General features: G+C 46.1%; 1 protein-coding gene across 2 annotated transcripts in view; it reads left to right on the top strand.

The window, feature by feature from the left end:
- The first annotated feature begins 217 nt into the window (after positions 1 to 217).
- The window catches only part of LOC142900666 (ephrin type-B receptor 1-like), a 92,289-nt gene continuing 73,600 nt past the window's right edge, over positions 218 to 18,906 (top strand). The window contains exon 1 of one of the 2 annotated variants that reach the window (XM_076045075.1): positions 218 to 323. Coding sequence is in view for 1 of the 2 variants with exons in the window: in XM_076045074.1 (XP_075901189.1) it covers positions 2,267 to 2,363 (97 nt within the window). In the remaining variant the exon portion in view is untranslated. Of the gene's footprint in view, positions 324 to 2,083; positions 2,364 to 18,906 lie in introns of those variants that run through there. The other variant, XM_076045074.1, reaches the window with a different exon arrangement.

Genomic DNA, 18,906 nt, shown 5'->3' with positions numbered 1-18,906 from the left:
GGTCGCAAAACCCGTAATGCATAAGCAAGTTTTCGGATGAAAGAAACTAATGACGTCAAATGTAGGTATTATGGAACATTTGAAGGAGCAACCTAATGGTTTGATCCAGGGGTTGCCTCGCCATGATAAGAAACACTGTCGGACTACTTATAACTTTTAAGAAAACGGAGGAATTTATTTACAGGAAATTGAAAACACTGGCAGGTTTTAAAAATGTGGGTGATGAATGGTTCAGTGCACAGCTAGGCCTTTGGGCCCATTTCATGAATCTTCTTGTCGGTTGTGGACTACGCCAGTGTTGACTTGTTGAATCACTTCAAATGGTAAAATCTGAAGCTTTTTTTTTTTTTTTTCCTATTTGTTATCTGGAAACAGTCCACTGACTGAACACCTTTGTTCTGTGCTCATAAGAAAAGCAGTCATTTAGCATTCACACTCACGTGTGCTCTTTTGAAAGTTGCTCACACCTAAAGTTAAAAAAGAACAAAAACAAAACAGCAGCACACGGACTGTGGAATGTGTGCCGCGTGCACTCGCTGCTGCGTAAAGAGGACGGTTGTGTAGGCGTACATGACGCAGTGCAGGCAGCAGCTGATCACAAGTGAAGCGCCATGTTGACAGGCTGCAAATGGACTCTCTTGGCTGCAGCGGTCCGTGCTGTCAGGTCTGACTTCCTGGCTTCAGGAAGACGGTGGAGGGAGGCAGGAAGCTACCAGAGATAAAGGAGATGTGAGACTGGATGGAACCTGGAAGAGAGAATTGATCCGAGACCACCGGGGGCCTGAAATCTATCCGATTTAATTTTTTTTCCTCTTAAAAACACACACCGGAAGTGACTGCAGCCATCATTACAACTTTTCCGGAGGGGGCCTCAAAACTTTCTGTCATGTAACACTGCCTCAGGCCTCAGCCTCACCCAAAAAGTCTGCAACATCTAATTACTGCACACTCCAAAGGGTGATTGGATTGATTTGGTTTAGTTTGGGTGGAATGGCATTTCGTAAACTGCAAGGTCACCTTATTGATTGCATCATTAAACACGTCAGTTGGGCATTTGTTTGCCAGGGTGGCGCAAGGCTTAAATCGTTGACGGAGAGATAAACACTGCGGCGGAGTCTCATCAAAGGAGGAGGCGGCAATAAAGACTGTAGTTTATTTGCCCTTCCCAAAGTGGGATCATTTCAACCTGCTACCAGACTGAACAATCAACCAGCTGCTAAAGTTTCCTTGAGAGGTAATAGTGAGATGACTTAGAGTAGATACATCAGTTTTTGATTTTTGTTTTTAATCTCTTGATTGCACTCGATAAAACAGAATACATTCACTCTGTGTGTTTTTCAACATTTTCTTCATCAATAGACTCAAATTGACCGGTTACTGTATAACTGAGAGGCGTTTTCACAGTTGTATCATCGTTTTACCAATATTTTACAAACGGTCTCTTCTTTAGTTTGATTCTATTCCAGCATTTCAGCTTTGTTGTGAATATACAACAATGTGCTTTTAAAATTGGAATCCAATGTAAACTGGCCACTGCCCCAACGTGACCCCGCCGAACAACTCTGCATACTGAAGTACACAGGGACATGGGGTCGTTTACAATAATGTCTGCAATGTTTTTGTGGTCAAACTGAGGTGGGATTATCTGAATATGAAAGCGACTGGTTGAACAACATCAGATCCAGCGTGATGTAGTTTAATCACTCTGCTTTTCAATTTTCACCACAAAAAATATCAGACTAATCCAGTTGGGCCCACCGTGTGAATAAAGCCCAAGTCAGCCAAAGTGCAACATTTTTTATTTTATTTTATTCTTTAAAGTCACTTCATCACAGATTAGAACCGCCACTTGCGGCTGAATTGTCTGCTTTGAATAAGGTAACCGGCTGTGCTACCAGCATTTGATCGCTAGATGTCGCTGCTCTGACGCGCTGCGACGCTGCCGGGGGGAAAGACCTGACCATTGGGCATTGAGCGCGGGTCAGGTGGAAAGGAACGGGTGATTGGTTTGCGCTCCGCCATCCTCGCTCCTGATTGGCCAGGAAGGTGCGAGCGAGAGAGGAGGGAGAGGGAGCGCTGACATCCAGCGGCAGTCTGTCCACGCAGTCCCCGCTGACTCTGCCGGTGCAGCTCACACACACACACACACACACACACACACGCACACACACTGACACACACACAGGCTGGGTTGAGATGTGACTGCACGTCAGTGGAATAACAACGCGTTTCTTTGGGAGGATTTCTCTTTCTTGTCAGCCGGATAATGGGGGAGGACAAGCGGGGACGCAGCCCGTCCGCGCCGGCCACTTGGGCTGCGGTGCTCCTGCTGTGCGCGCTCGCCTCCGTGCGCGCTGTGGAAGGTAGGTGTTCCATCCGCGGAGGGGCGGGGGAGTTCGAGGGGGGCTTCGAGTTCAGGCGTTTCGCGCACCGGCTGTGTAGTTGAAGCGTGTTGCTGATCCACTGCTGCTGCTGCTGCTGCTGCCCGGAGTTGAACTTCTCTTCCGTCTCCCGGCAGGTGTGATGCGTCGGGATGCTTGTCACGCCTTGAGGTGGCGTTGCTCGCGTGTGTGCTCGCGTGCACTTCAGCGTCGGGCTTCAATGCCCTCTGATGCAGTGAGAGTGCGGTCAGCCCGGTGCAGCGGTGCTTCTCTGAAGTCGCTGGAAAAATAAAAGAAAGAACAAAAAGTCCACAGACTTGGAGATTCTGTTGGTTTCCTCCTCTCACAATGTAAAAACTTATCAGGGTCCAGGGTTCTGCTCCCAGCACGGCCTGCCTGGGTGGAGTTGGGTGCACGTTCTCCCTGTCTTGTTCCCCTTCCCTCCTTCATGTGTCTGACGACACGTCCTTCAGTTGACTGGTGAATCCAAATTGTCCACTGGTGTGTTTGAATGTCCCGGTGTCTGTCTGTGTGTCGCGGCCCTGTGAGGAGCCGGCAGCTTGTCCAGGGTGTGACCCCGCCTTCGCCCTGCGTGACAGCTGGGACTGGTTCCAGTCCCAGTGTGGCAGCCAGAGTGCTGGATGAGAGGCGGTTGGGAAAAGAAAATAAAGGATGGGTGGGTGTTGAAAATCTCCGGTTGGGGAAACAAAATTAACCGTGCAGGGACGCCGTGTGCACCCATTAGGATTCCAGTGTGATTGTGTCTGTGCAAAGCCAGATGCTGAAATTCCACTTGTTTGTCTGAGAGCACTTTACAGCACATGATGGTTCTAATGGACCAGGTGCGAGGAGAACTTGATGTGCTTCCCCCTCCTGACTGCTGCTGCTGCTGCTGCTCAGTCAGGAGGGAACCACGCTGATGCTTAATTGTCGCATCTCACAGGTGCTCTGCTGCCCCCTGTCCCCTCCCAGCATCCCAGCATCCCCTCTGGCTCCTCCTGCAGTTTCCCTGGAACATTGCAACCCCCCCCCCCCGGGCCCCCCACCTCCATTTGTTACACAATTACACAGCTCCTGCTGTATTGAAGCTCTACCATCTTGTTGCCCCCCCCCCCCCATTCGTGACAAGCATCATCACGCTGCTCTCGCCGCTGCTGCTCCCCAGGCGCCGTTGATCTCCACCCCCCCATCCACCTCCCCTCCCCCACCTCCCCCCAGCCACCCGCGATGTTGCGTCCTATAGCTCCTCCTGCGCTCTTTAAGTCCGAGGACCGTCCAGCGGCGCCGGCGCCTCAGCAAAACGCGTTCGCCAACCTGCGGGGCGGAAGTTCTGCCCTCAGAAATCGCTTCGAGGCCCCTGCGCTCCTCATCCTCCTTCTTTTTCCCGCAACCCCCCACCGCTCCGCGTCGCTCCATCCACCTCCCGGCCTGTTCATTTATTCATTTTTTTCCCTTTGCCGCCTTTTTCTCCTCCGTCTTGTCCTCCCTTCCGCCCCTCCGACACCTCCTCCCCAGGCTTCGCCTTCTATTTTCATGTGCACCACCCGCCTCGCGCACCTTGCTCATCCTCACCGCGAGCAACACTTTTTGCTCCGCCCGCATCCGCTGCTCCTCCAGCGTCCCCCCCAGCTGAGCACCTTACCTTGACCTCGGCTCCTCTTTACCCCACCTCGCCCCACCGTAGTGTCCTCCTGCTCCTCTTTTGGATTCCTCCTCCACCTCCACTTCCTGCTTTCTCCTCCTGCTGACGCCGCCGTCCCATTTGCAAGCGGCAGTTTAGCCTACCGCTGCGTTTTAATGGTGTGCATAATCACAGACTGTGTCGCCACCACCACCTCGCCACCCCCCCCCGCCGCCCTCCTCTAAGACATGTAAATGTGATGGCGGGGGGAGTGCAGGTCGTTTCAGATTAAACGGAACTCTTTGAAGTCCGTGCGGCAGTGAGTACAGTATGTGGACGGAGAGGTGGGAGGATAAGTTGAGAGGAGGGAGCTCGGTGTGTGTGAGTGAGTGTGGGCGGCGGGCTGTTATGTGGATGTGGCGGCAGCGGCAGTGGCCTTTTCATGCTAAGTAGCTGCCTAATGAACCGCTGTATAAGCTGACTTGCATTTGTTGGTGTAAAATAGGTCCGGCGCTGACACAGTGTGTGCACACTGCTGCTACTCGATAAACTTCGGGGTTCGCTTTAAAGCCCTGCCGACACACACACACACACACACACACACACACACACACACACACTCACACGCCCTGGGTTTATATTAAGCTTCTCCTGTTTGTTGCCCCCGTGTAGCGAGCAAATTTCCGAAAACATGCCAAGGATTTGCTCTTGTTTTTCTGAGTTTTAATCCGTCGCAGCGGCACAGCTCGCAGTCATTCACGTGGCGGTTGATTATTGCCTTGATTGATGGATTAACAGATTAATCTCATCACTGTTTACCAGATTAGCTGAGATCCTTCTTTTTGTCTTTCCAATTTGCATTTAAGATAGAATCACCAAATCAATGTCCTTTTCTTTTAACTGAGGGGATAATACATTATTAAAGGTATTTCCCGTACCCCCCGCCCAACTAATCTAACTAATGGACTAATTGTTTTCGTGCTAATCTGTTGATAAAACCATGTTCGGGAAAGTTTTTCTGTCCTTAAATCGAAATCGTATAAAACGTCTCAATCAGGGCTTAATTAATACAAGTGCTAAATTATTCATGGAAATCGTTTGAAAAATTAATTCCTGTAAAATATTCTTATTAAATTATGCATCTGTAATAGATTTTTTCACTCTGGCTCTCTGGTTGTGCCCTTTTATACAAACAAAGTGGTTCCTACAGGCTTCTAAGTTAAAATATAACGTTTGATAAGATTTGAATCAAATTCTTATACTGTATATAGAAACAACATTGACATCAATCATTAAGTATCTTCCTCCATATATCCCCCTCTTTTTAGTCAAAGCAGGTGTGTGAAGTGTGATGAAAACCTTTCCTTCGGCAAGACGGAAAATGCCAGAACACTGTTGAAAAGGTCAAATCTCTCCCAAGATAAAATGGCATTCAAATGTAGCAAACATAAATATCAGTTTTACACCACGTTAACATACAAATAGTTCTTCAACAGGTCTTGGACAAGATAACCGGCAGTTGCAGCCGCAACACAAATCAGTGGAAGTGCGGCCTCGGCCAAGTGCATGTTGTTGTGCAGAAAAAAAGTAGGTGTACTGTACATGCTTATTGTATTTGCAATGGTTGTGTAGTCAAGCCAGGGTGTTGCAGTGGTTAGCGGGGTTGTGAGAGAGTAGTGGGTTCCATTCCAGGGTCTTTCTGTGTGGACTTTGAACAATCTGCGTTCATTCCCTTCAGTTCAGGTACTCCGGCTTCCTCTCACCATCTAAAAATGTACATTAGACTGCTTTGGCGGAGGCGTGAGGGTGAAAATTGTTTGTCTTTAAAGCCCCTTACACACAGTCGGTCCGAGACGACCGTGTCTGTGCTGTTTGAATGCAACCAAGAAAGGTCGGAGAGGTATAAGTTGAGGAGCCAATTAGCCGTCTACAGAGGTCATATCAGAGGCGAGTCGCCGTCTCTCACACCTCTCTGGGATTTAAAACCGATGCAGAGGAAAAGCTGCAGTAAATTGGTAGCAACTGGCGAAAAATAGAGAAAAGGCAACAGACCGAGAAGACCGTGTGTTGATTGTGGCGATGAGGTTTGAAGCAGATCCTGCCTTCCTCCCTATATACGCCACTCTTTCCTCTCTGTGGATGCCACCTGCTGTGATTTACATTTAAAAATTAGCAAATGGAAATGGCAGACTGGAAAGCTTGGTTTCAGTCTGCACAATGTCAACAGGTAGATGCGATGTGTGAGCATTTTTAAGTAAGAAGGAAAATTGTTTTTGTCCAAAAAATGTTGATTTCCATTCTTCAGATTACCAGAACCATTCTAAAGTAACTCTGAGGTGGCTGTCTGTGTGAAAAGGCCTGATGTCGCCCTGTGCTAAACCAAACCCCAAGACAACTGAGATAGGCTCCACCCCCGAGACCCTGAGTGCCGCAGAAGTGGTCGTAGGTAATGGATGGATGGCTGTTATCAAACCTAGCTGTTGCAGTTGCTGCAGGAAATTTTGCGTGTAATATGTTGTCAAACTGATGTATGCGCTTTTTGTGAGAGTGTCATCGGCGTAGCGAGGCATTTTCAAATGGGACAAAAATAACAACATTCGTTGTTGCGCCTGCTTTTTTGCCTTGTCTGAAATTGCGACAGTCACACAATGGCCCTGACGTTCCCTCCGGATTTGCACCTTTTCAGAATGCCCAGAAGGCTCTGCAGTATTCTGGCATTCAACCCTGTAATTTTGAAAGCCAACGCAAACCCTGACCCAGCGGATATTGGCGGGTGTTAAGTGCTGCATATCCTACAAAAACCCCTGGGAGGGGAGGCAAAGTCATCAGTGACCCAACCAAATGCCCTGTCAGCAGCGGACTCTGTCTAAAAATGCTGATTTGTGACAGTGTTGAGTGTCAGGTGGAGGGGGCAGGGTTGAAGAGGTAATTTATTTTTCCCTGTTTTTCCACCAGCAATTGTAATTTGGGCCTAATTTAAGAAAAAAAAAAAAAATCCAAAGAAATTTGGACTCTCTTCAGATGCTTGACTTTGCAGTATACCGTCCTGACGAGCATTTACAACCTCGTGTCCCGTCTGCCGTCTGGGAAGAAAGCTAAAGGTTAAAGATTCCAGATCCTGTTTTCAGATGCCGTGTTAAACATGACAGAGCTGTAATTTCCGCACAAAAGCGCCTGCGTGTTTGTGTGCGCAGGCTCGCGCACACGTGCGTCTGCGACAAACGACAAACAAATGATCAAGTCAGCGAAACCCATCACACATTTATTGAGGGAAAATTATGCAGATGGCACACTCACTCGCGGCTCATGTTTTAAACATGCGGTTCTATATTCATCCGGTGGCAGGTTATCAATGTGACAGACAGATTGTTGAACTAGGAGGGGAAAAGCGGGAGCTCGGGGGAGAAGGATCCGTTGCATCAGCCCCGCGTCTCCTCCGTCATGCCTCTCTCCCAGGGCCTCCCCCTTGGTGTGAAATCTTTCCACATTCCCATTGTTCCAGAATTAATTTGCTTGTCTCCTTCTCTTCGGGAAAACCCGCAGGATTGTTTATTTCGCCCGTCCTGGCCTTGCGGTGCTTGATTTTTTTTTTTTTGCAGCAAATTGAGCATCAAGAGGCAATTTCATATCAGTCAGTCTGGTTTTAGGTTGCGAACCTCCCCGCGTACCCGCGGACGCTCGGACTTCGCAATCACGGTTTCATCGGAACAGGAAGGAAATTCTAGCCCAACGCGTTCGAGATGTGATTACTAAGTTCTGTTGGTGTGAAAATATATCCTTAACTATGAATCTTCACACCATGGCTGTTATTTTTCACACACCCCAAGCGAACCTTATATTGCAAGGAATAAGTTGTTTGTCCGCTGCGGCCGAGATGAATCATGTTTGCGAGGGTAGAAAAATGCATTTATTTCTTTATTTATTTGTGTAGATTCCTGGCTGCATTTCCTTACCAAATGCTCGGGTCACAATGTGCAATCTCTTGTTCATCTGGACATCACACTTTGGCTGTACTTGTTCAGTGAGACAGGAGTGCAAAATGTATTAACCTGTTAATGCCACTTGTGATGGGATGCTCTGCTGTGTGCGGTCCTGCAGTGGGACGCGACAGGACCCAAATATGCGATGAGCTGGGACGATAAAATCCATTACTCTGACAACGCTTCCGAGGTCTTCTTTGGGATCAACAGCCATTGTTCACGTGGATCTCATCTGTTCTTGCAAAAACTGTTTTCTTGTCATTATTCAAAATCGTATCTCGGAGAACAGAAGGGGAAGATTGTCCCCATTTTTCAGGCTTTCACACGCAGACACTGATCGTGGATGTCCACTTTGGAACTGAGGCGATGCATCAATACTATATGCATCTGTGAGTCTGAGTTATGGATATCTGTCCTGTTGAATATGCAAAGTTCATCCTCCAGCTTTCTCTTCTGCTTTTCTGATATCGCGTTGCAGATGATCACTTTTGAATAAACGACTTCCAAAAAAACCCCCCAAAACCCAAATATAATTGATAAATTTGATATTGTGTGCAAGTGTCTTCCTCCTTGGCCAGGTTACATAAAAATAAAAATGCAGCCTGAAGGGGGCGCTCCTGGGGTGCCTTGCACAGGTCCCCAAAACTGGATAAATCAGGGTTGCATCAGCCTTTCTTCACTTCTTTTTGCATTTCTTACTTTCGGAGAAAGTCGCCCTTTGTGATGTCACAATGTTGTGTTGTGTGTTCTCGAAAAAATGTAAAACGGCCACTCCACCAAACCGCTTCCTCTCTGTCTTTTTTGTTGGCTCCTTTTCTCCATCCAGGCTGCTTTGCCACGAGGTGCTATACCATACTCTTGCTGAATGCTAATGTCTAACCAGGGCAACATTTTGCACTTCTGAGGGGACTCGTCGTTACAGTGTGCAAGGCCGATCGATGCTTTTGAAGTGTTGAAAATAGGGGCTGATCCGCGCTGAATGAAGGCCCCTGGACAAGCGATCTCGCGCGGCGGATCACTCACAGCCGTGACAACCAAACAGCGTCCGAACCACCGACGTTCCAAACATTTAAGTCCAATCACCGAGCCCTCCCCACCGCCGCCGTCACTGATGGGATTTCTGTCAATGCTGAGACGTGCCGAGGGCTCGAAGATTGCGACGCCCCGAAGTCCTGGGGTTATTTGCATAGCAGCCAGTGTAAACAGATCATATTTCCCCGATATGAATCGCTAATTGATACCGTTGGAGAACAGAGCGCGGGTTGGCGTAAAAAGAGATGAAAGAGTCTTTTGTTTTACGCCTGAATTTCTTCGCCTTCCCTTTCACCCGGCCCCATTATACTGTCACTTCAACTAATTTGCAGCTCAAAGAGTCACATCAATACACTGCCGCTGCCGCCGCAGTGCCAGGCAGACGCCGATGGCATGCTCTTTCATTTGTTCCGCTCTGTCCCTTTCAACATGCAAGAGTCAAGCGATGGTGTCAATTACTCTGTTTCAGACCAAGGCAGACATTTCATTTGGTTGCTCTTCCACTACTGTCCCAGATTCCTGAGGAAAGCATCCTGGACCATCTTGACCTCTGGCCCCTTGCCACCCTGTCACGGAGAAGGAGATGCAGGGGAAGGAGAGAATGCTGAAAAACACGCCGCATTTAAATGCAAATCAGGGGTGAAAGGAAGCGGGAGGGATCTCTTGAGACAGAAGTCCTTGAGGTTTGGAGTGGTGATGGCAGGGCGCCGTCCTTCCTCTCCAGAAACAAGGTGTCACGCTCTCTCTCGCAGGGGAGACGGTGGTGTTAGGCACGACACCGAGCGAGACGAAAATCGGGAAAGAGTCCTATTTATATCCACCTGTAAGAAGCTTAACCCAAGATTGCGTGCACGCCTTAAGGCTGCATCTGTCTATTTCATTGCTCGTCGAACTCTGGAATACTTCCTGTATTTTCCATCACTTCAAATTTCAATATTGCTTCAATGAAAAAAACAAACAAAGTCAAGTTGTTCTCGGGATCTGTGCTCCTGAAAGCAAATCAACAGTTAATGTCCTCGAATGTTGCGATAAGCAGAAAATCAGTTCCCTCCCAAACCTGAAATTATCCCTTGTTGTCTGTTCCAACAATGAAAAGCATTGAATTAACTGCGAGCGAATCACATCGATGAAACGGCCAATTATTTCAACACAACTGTCCCAGGAGAAATGTTTGGTTTTATTCAAATTACTTGACAACTGCTGAGATGCTCAGTAACAAAGTAGTTGTGACGACAACAACAGCAATTGTACAAGCTGAAATTATACTTGTGCATATAAAAAAAAAGTCAACAAGACACTAAGACGGAAAATAGTTATTTGTTAGTGTAACTTGTCTAAGCTTGTTCACCAGCCAAATCACCCGATTCAGAGCTGCAGTCTGTGGAGCTCATATTCATTGTCCTGCATTGTCCGGACACAACCTCCTCACCAAAAGTGAGGCTTTCAGGTCCCTTTTTCTTCTCTATCATTGCTTTATCCGAGAAGAGAATGCTATGCTTTAAGTACTGAAGCGCTGAACGAGAGAAACAGGTGGACGTGTTACAAGTGCTTCAAGTTTAGAGGAGGTCAAATTAGTAAATCAGTAAACCTGTTTGAAGGAAAGGGAAAGTGCCCACGAAGCCTCGACCCAATCAACAGCTCCGACCAGTTGACAGACGCTACACAACAGGCCTCGTGGACTCACTTCAGATGTTCTAAAGACTAACCGGTGTTGGGATCTCCTGAGTGAATGTTGAGCATTACACCCGCTGAACTCCCCTCCTGCTGGCACGTCTATTACGCTATTACAATCGATTGCAGCCCTGTGAAAGCAAGAATGGTTCAACTTTGATTACACAAACGTAAAACGCTGGCTGCTCTCGCCTGCCTCAAAAAAACAAACAAACAAAAAAACCCGAGAGACGTAGGCAGCTTTGAGAAAACATCGATATGTCATCTGACCTGGGCAGGAGAACTGGCTCTCGTGTTAGTGGATGTACCTCGTTGTTGATGCACTTAACCGTCTTTGATCGCGTTATGGGGTAGAATTTGATAAAGATTAATGCGAGTCGCCGCTGCGGAGGGAACAATCTTCCCACCGCAGCGGCGACTATAGCGAGCGGCGTTCGTCTCGGGTTCCAGTCGCCTCGCGCTGCACGCTGCGAGCTGCGGTTGTGAGCTCTTGGACCTTTATGGCTCAGCATATGATTGAACATAATGGTCCATTATTTATTTGCAGCTTGAGAGTGGGCACTCTGCCAGCCATTTCAGGGTCCCTGCCGTGGACATATGGTCTCACAGATAGCCGTGCTGGATATCAAGCACTGTTTCACTGTTGGAGCGCGGCACAAAGAGGGGGAGGACATGATGGCTGAGACGTTAGTATTTTATTATTTTTTTTTTTATAGGAAAAAATGTATTCCTTCTCTGCACTTTGAACAGGTTGCAGGGAGAAAGGATCCCTGATTAGGATTTCAATCAGTTTTAATTTAGGCTTTTACAAATGCCGCTGTCGTGGAACACGTAGGAGGGTGAGTGGGGGGAGATTTATGTGACTAAAAATTACGCCAGCGAACACATTCATTTTCGCCGCTGATTAGCTCTCCGCCGCAACAACGTGATTAAAGGCTGAATTTATAAGCGATAATCCCGTTGTTGCTCATTTTAAAGTCTTGATGGATTTATAGGCTTTTAGTTGAGACCATAAATTCTTTGATTCTGTTGCCTTGATGTGTACTTGAGTTGTTTACCCTGGATTGTTTACAGCTCGTAGTCCCCAGATAAACTTCATATCATCTACGAGCAGTATTTGCTTCGAGTTTTTGTTTCACGTAAATAACAGAAGTGCTTTTCTGATAACAACTTGGACGCCTGGACCAGTGATATTGGACATTTTTAGCCCCAGACTGTGTTTCTGCAATGAAACAATCTTCTTCTCATTCACCACACGCTCGCCTGTTAAATATTCTGCAAGAAAATTTCGTAGAAAGATGCTAAAAAGTAGGTCACCTGCTGGATCACTCACTGAAATTCTTTATTTTTAATCTTGATACTAAAGCGGCAGGTATCGATTATTTTAGATTAATAGATAAATAGATAAATAGATGAATCGACTGAATGATTTCTCCAATTTGATTAATCAATTATTTGGTTATGCAAAAGAATATCATTCAAATGTGAGAGACACGTTTCATTTGGGAAAGTTTTAATCAAACATTTTTTCCGATCGATTTGAGTGGATCAATGGATGAATCGTTTCCACTCTAGTAGATATCCTCAGTTCATACCATTGGTGCCAGTTCATTTCACACTTTTTCAGCTCTCAGAAGGACGCCTGAGGTCTCTTTGGTGGGTCGGCACACAGGCAGAGAAGTGACTACAGGAAATAAAAAGAGCATTGTTGAGGTGGAGCACGTGTTCTCACAGTGTCCACTTTTGTCTGGCTAAATGTCAAACACAGCTAGCGTGCACGTGGCACGACCCCAAATCGCTGCCTTTTTGTGTGTGTGGGTGTGTGTGTGTGCATGTGAAAACCTTTTTTCCTCGTTCTCCAAGGTAAATTCAATACGTGTAGGCAGGCGGGTTACAGCGGAAACCGGGGCAGAGTAGACGGGCAGCAGAGCGAGACGGCAATTTCAGTTCGACAGTTGTACTCCGTGCGACGCGATTTTTGATTCCAAATCTCCTTAGAAGGGTGCAGAGCGATGGAGGAGGACAGGAAGCAAAGTGACGAAGGTAGAAAACAATCTCGGTGGTTAGCCTTGTGGCAACTTAAACAAAGAGCACTAAGTGTCCAGGCTGAAGCTGGAGAGACACCTGAACAAACAGATAGACTTAGAGCAACAGATAGACGGCTTGCAAATGAAACCTATACTGCAATTTGAAACATTTGTAGAATTTAAGGTTTCACTCTTCCACCCATTGTCAGAACTTTTTTTGGACCCCAGTGGCACTGCCTCCCACGATATAAACATCCCCAAGAAAAACATTTCCGAGATTTCCTGAGACGCACTCACACTCATGGCCACTTTATGAGGTGAAGTGCTCTTCTTTGGGCTTGGGTAAAGCCCAATGGCTAATCAGCCAATCACATTGCAGCGGCTCAGAGGATTTAGGCACGTCGACATGGCGACGACGACGACTTGCTGAAGTTCAAAGCGAACATCAGAACATCCTCCCGCTTCATGGGATAGGATTTAAGTGGCTTTGAACGTGCCGTGGTTGTCAGTCACTGTCAACATTAGAGGGACGTCTGGTCCCATCCCTGATTAGCCACAGGATGTTCGCTTCAATACTGACTCCATCCTGTTACATGGTTAAAGTTTACTAAATAGTCAGTCCGTTCTAAAATCATTGGCAAAATTCATTCAAGGAAGTCCTTCACTATATTGCTACTGCTATTTTACTAAGGCACAGAAGATTCCTCACTGGGTAAATATGTAGTCCGTACTAGTGATGTACATATCGATATTTTTATCGACATAACGATATTTTTATCGATATATCAATCGCCATTCAGAGTAAAGTTTTGTATCGATAATTGTAAGAAAATATCGATGTGTACAGTATATATTTGTTTTTGACCACAGCCACGGCGACTTACCTCCGACTACTGTAAGGCACCAACGCCCACTGCGGCTGCACAGTGCACACGCTCGGCAGTCGGCACGCAGAAGTGTTGCTTGGTCCTACTCTTGCGTTTTCTTTTACTTTTTATTTATTGCAAAAATTACAAACCAAAAAGTGTTTTGATTTTGATATCGATATCGAAATATCGACCCCAAAAATATTGATTATTGTATCGAATTGGAAAAATGTGTCATCGCCCATCACTAGTCCATACGATCAACCCGAACACTAAAAGTGAGGCAAGAGTGGCTGTGACAGCTACTGGCTGCGAGGTTTGAATTTTATTGTCACCGACCGTTTGAAAAGGCAGAGAAAAGATGTGGACTGGAGGAGATGGCTGCCAACATGTTGGTCCTGAGCCAGAATCAATAATTCACTCAAACATACACTGTGGGTGTGAGTGTCTGTGTGTCTCTGTCTGTGTGTGTGTGTGTGTGTGTGTGGTGTGTGCGCGTGCGCGTGCGTGAGCGTTAAGCTACAAGTCAACCCGGACACTTCTGCGTTTTAACACGTTTTCTTCACCGTGCAGCGAGAAGATGAATTTTTTACACGGGTGCTGGCCTGAGCACGTGCTGCAATATCCAGAGTAAACACCGCAGTGTTCTGCAGCATCTCTGAGTTTCAGACAATGCCAAATATAAAATCTCCAGACTCGCTGGCCAGCCTGTGTCTTTGCTTCGATCAATGGAACACTCACATCCAGCGTTTAATCAATATACAAGCCAGGAAAGTTGGTTTTACCATGTCAACCACACCTCTACACACCCACCAACCACTTTGTCAGGTACAGTGTTCAATTGCTTGTTAACACGAAGCGCTAATTAGCGAATCAAACGGCAGCAACACGGTTTTTGGTGCCAGACGGGGCGGAGAGAGTATTTCCCAAACTGCTGATCGTCACAACAAGGCATCTCCAAGGTTTACACAGACTGGTGCCCCAGAATAGAGAAAATATCCAGTGAGCAGCAGTTGTGTGGAGGTAATAGGCCTCGTTGATGTCAGGGGTCAGAGGTCAGAATGAGCAGACTAGATTGAGAATGCGACTTACAACACAACACTATGCATCCAGTCTTGACTGGGCGTTTCCACTGGTTAATGTGAGCATTCATGTAATTTATGTACTTTGTGAGAATTACATGTGAGAGGCTTTTCTTTCCCTTTAATCGACTCTGCGTTCTTGCCCTTTGCGGCTGTTTTTCCACGCAGCCGTTTCCCTTCCACGTCTCCGAACTCACGCTGAACCTTGTGGCGTCTCATCAATGCTCATTTAGCCTGAAAGCAAATCATCGCTCAACGTAAATGTCAAATGGCCGCACCGGCGCACTGCTCAGCCGCTTGCCGAGGTGGTAAACACTTGTCAGACTTGTGTCGATGCGAGTTATTGAAAAGGCAGTGAACCACCAGTCAGATTTTCCTGGTTCACGATCCTTTTTTTTTTTTAATGTTGGAGGAGGTGAAATTATTCCAGCTTTTGAACGAGCAGTTTCTCACAGACTGGGGAACCTCTGACTATCTTTACTTATGAGAGCTTTTATCTCTCTCTCTTTTTTTTTTTTACATTTTTTAACACCGAGTCATGTGACTAACACATTGCCAATAACCTTATTAGTTGCAAAATGTTCCCACGGCTGTTTTGTTTCATGTGCGCACTTCTTTCTTCCAACCCTTCCTGGCACCCAGCCCAATTTTTCATCGATGAATTTCTGGCATCAAATACATGTATTTATTTTTTTTCCTTTTCCTTCTTTTTTCAGTCTTAACATTTGATCTCTTGCCGAGACTCCATTATGATTGGCTTTACGAGATTTGAACAACGACGATGCTGACGATTTTCACGGAAAATCTGTTGACGCAAAGTATTTAACTTTTTTTTTTGAAAGCTTAAATAAACGAATAAAGAAAACATCCCAGCAGACACAACACAGCATGGTTCTCTAATATTCATGAAGTAGCTATTACAATGAATTTCCATAAAAAAATAGGAGCTAATCAGATTGTATTTCTTGAGGATGAAAAAAAGAATTTTCGACTTGAATGGCAATGAAAATAAATAACAATAAAAAACAAACAGTTTTGAGAAGCCGGTTGTGGGAAAAGACGGCTGTCAGGGGGAGCAGAGGTGGAGATGCAGCTGAAAAAGTGTTTCATACATGCAGCCAGCTGGGTCGATGCAGGTGGAGACGCTGGACATCTCTGTGACAGCAGGTCGAACGCTCCGCTTGTGTGTGTGTGTGTGTGTGTGTGTGTGTGTGTGTGTGTGTGTGTGTGTGTGTGCGTGTGCGTGCCAGTCAAAGTCAAGTGTTGGTGCTTGGTCAGCCGCAGCACATCGCTTGAGTGCACACTGGAAACGCTCTCTCTCTCTCTCTCTCTCTCTCTCTCTCTCTCTCTCTCTCTCTCTCTCTCTCTCTCTTCTCTCTCTCTCACACACACACACATCTTCCCATCACTGGTGATCACCGTTCTGGGAAAAAAAAAAAAAAAAAAAATCAAAGTGACGCTGAAGGTATGAAGACAGAAGGCGAGGACGGGGATCTCTGAAGCGTCTCTCTGCGTCTTTTTCCTCCAGTTTGAAGATTTCACATTTTAAGCCTCGTCTCTCCCTCCAGCCTTTCATCTCCCTCCCGGCAGCGAGTTGATCCCCTTCGCGTCTCGCATTTCCACCTCTGAGGAGCCAGAAGGTCCCGCAGCCGGGGCAAAAAAAACGCATCCCCTCGCATAGCTGAAATTGTTTTTTGCGTGTGCTCGTGTTGCCGTTAGTTCGCCTGCAGAATTTGCTCCGTCGTCAGAAAATAGCCGCGCGGTACACGAGACCTTTGGGCCGACTGCAGCTCCGCTCTCCCCATCCCACACTGGACTCTGCTCCTCTGTTGCATGAACCTGATGCCTCCTTTGGATGGAGAAATGGATTTTGAAGAGTTTTTCTTATGCGTGCACAGCGTTGGGCACTTTTTATTCCACAGCACCTCTCCAAACAGTGAAAATTGGCCTCTCAGCATTTAATTATGTAAAAAGAGGCTGTGAAATGGTTGAAGTGGTTCATTCTGAAACATTTTGTGCCTGAGATTAAAAACAAACAAACTGCAGATAAAAAAGAAATCCATTTCGCTTGGGATCAGCTGTGAATTTAAGAAGCTGATGAGTCGTCTGGTTACAACCGGTCAAGGGAAAGTTTGGCTGAGTCTTCCAACCGCAGGTCACGACGCCCACATTTCAAAGTGACCTACGTCTCGCTTCACCTTGTGCATTTGTTGAATCGACTCGCGTAAGTTGATGCAATTTGGCTAAAAACATGGCAACAGGAACAAACGACTCATTGTCAGGTTAAGCAAGCAAACGGCTTGTTGTCAGTGCAGAAAGGAAAAAAAAAAAAAAAAAAATCCAGATTTGTGCCCAAGGTGTCTAAAGTGATTTTAGATAGACATACGGTCCTGTATGTATGCATCTGTGGAAAGACTGAAGCGCAACTAAAGAAGTTGAATGAAAAATTACTTATAATTTAAGCCACTTCAAAACAATCAAGTGTCTTTTTTTTTTTTTTTTTAACCTTTCTTGTATTTATGTAACAACCCATCCCCAGTTCATATTCAACTCCTCTTTTAATTACAGTCTGGAACTATCTGGCTGCTGGGGAGCCCAGTGGCTGGAGTTTCACCTTCCTGTGTGATGGGCTCATCTGTTTTAATTTGGTGCGGTGGTCTGGTCTGCAGGTGGGGCCACTTCAGTCTCCAGATTCTGACCTCATGAAGCCCGGCTGTTGAAACAGCTTCAGCGTTACTGGAAAACCTGTGTGTGCTTTTCACTGTAAGTGGCGACTCTCCAAATCTGCAAGCTGCCCATGGCACTAATGCACCTCCATACGATCAGGCTTTTGAAGTGAGCGCTGATTACCAGCCTCTTTATTCTGGTTCTGTGGTTTCCAAAAAAGAGCTTGAAGCTTTGATTTCTCTGATTTGACTGTTGGCTTCAGTCCATTTTCACTGGGCTTTGGTCCAGAGAAGACCGATGCCTGATGTTCACGCACGACTTTTTATTTGCATCAACCTGTGTTTGTGGATGGCTCAGCAAATTGTGTTCACACGTTCTGATTTGTGGAAGTCTTCCTGAGCCTTTGCAGCGATGTCCAGAGTTAAAAGTGTTTTTTAATGCTCTGCATCCAGAGAGACTGAAGGCCGTGGCCATCAAATATTGTCTTTTTCTTTGGTGCTTCGTTCTTCGCTAACTCAGATTCGTCCAGATTGTCAGAATCTTTTGATGACATTATGACTTGTAGATGATGTGGTGATCGAGGTTTCTGCTCTTTTGTAAAGAGGCGCATTATTCCGAGATTGCTCCACAATTTCAGCAGCAGTTTCTCACAGACTGGGGATCCTCTATTCATATTTAATTTTGCCTCTCTAAGATGTTCTTTTTATACCCGATCATGTCGATAACCCATTGCCAATTGACCTTATCGGTGGAGAAATGTTCCCACGGCTATGTTGTTTTTTTTTTTTTACGCTTTTTCTTCCAACCCTTTGTGGCCGCCGCCCAACTTTTTATGAAAGGATTTGCTGGCATCAAATTCAAAGTTGCTGTTTTTTTTTTCTTCCTTTCTTAGAATTGTTTTATCCCCTTCTCACTTTTAATGTTGGACTTGTTCTTCTATTATTGATTTACAAGATTTGCAGTGCTTTTGCAAATTCTGCTTTGATTGACATTTCACGCAAGACCACAACTTTTCCAGAACTGGGGATGTAAAAGCCGTCTTTGCCGACGGCGTTTGACTCGGTCATCCGAAACAAACCGCAATTTTACACAAAACGAGCGCAGAGACCATCGGCCATTCAACTGCTCACAAACCAGAGGAATTGGTCTCAACAATACTCTAAGTGTCTAGTTTAAAATTGCTAATGGTGCTATATGATGTATTCTAAGATCCCGTCAGAAAACCAGTCAAACCAGATTGAAGATGGACTGCATGGAAACCAGGAGAAAGAACTATGAAAATGATATTTGTTCATTGTAAAATGACACAAAGGAGATTTGGATTCTTTGTTTATTTTCTGCATCCACTGCTGCCTGTTGATTTCTTGGCCATAACAAAACATGTGAGCAAATGGTCAAGAAGCTAAAAATATTGAGATGGGTTAGAACGTAATGTGGGGTTGGGGCTGGAAAATGTCCACGTTGCAGAAGTTTTAACCTGCGGATGGATGACAAACTTGACCTACAAAAAAAAGGCAGCGGACGTTAATGCGTAGAGTCACAATCTCAGCGGGCGAGTGGCAAAAAAAGTCAGTTTTAG

Source organism: Nelusetta ayraudi, unplaced genomic scaffold, assembly GCF_046127955.1.
Source record: "Nelusetta ayraudi isolate G7.1 ecotype Tasmania unplaced genomic scaffold, CSIRO-AGI_Nayr_v1 ptg000084l, whole genome shotgun sequence".
In the NCBI taxonomy this organism is placed as follows: Eukaryota; Metazoa; Chordata; class Actinopteri; order Tetraodontiformes; family Monacanthidae; genus Nelusetta; species Nelusetta ayraudi.
Note: the sequence above shows the minus strand (reverse complement) of the source record. Positions and strands in the feature narration are given on the sequence as shown.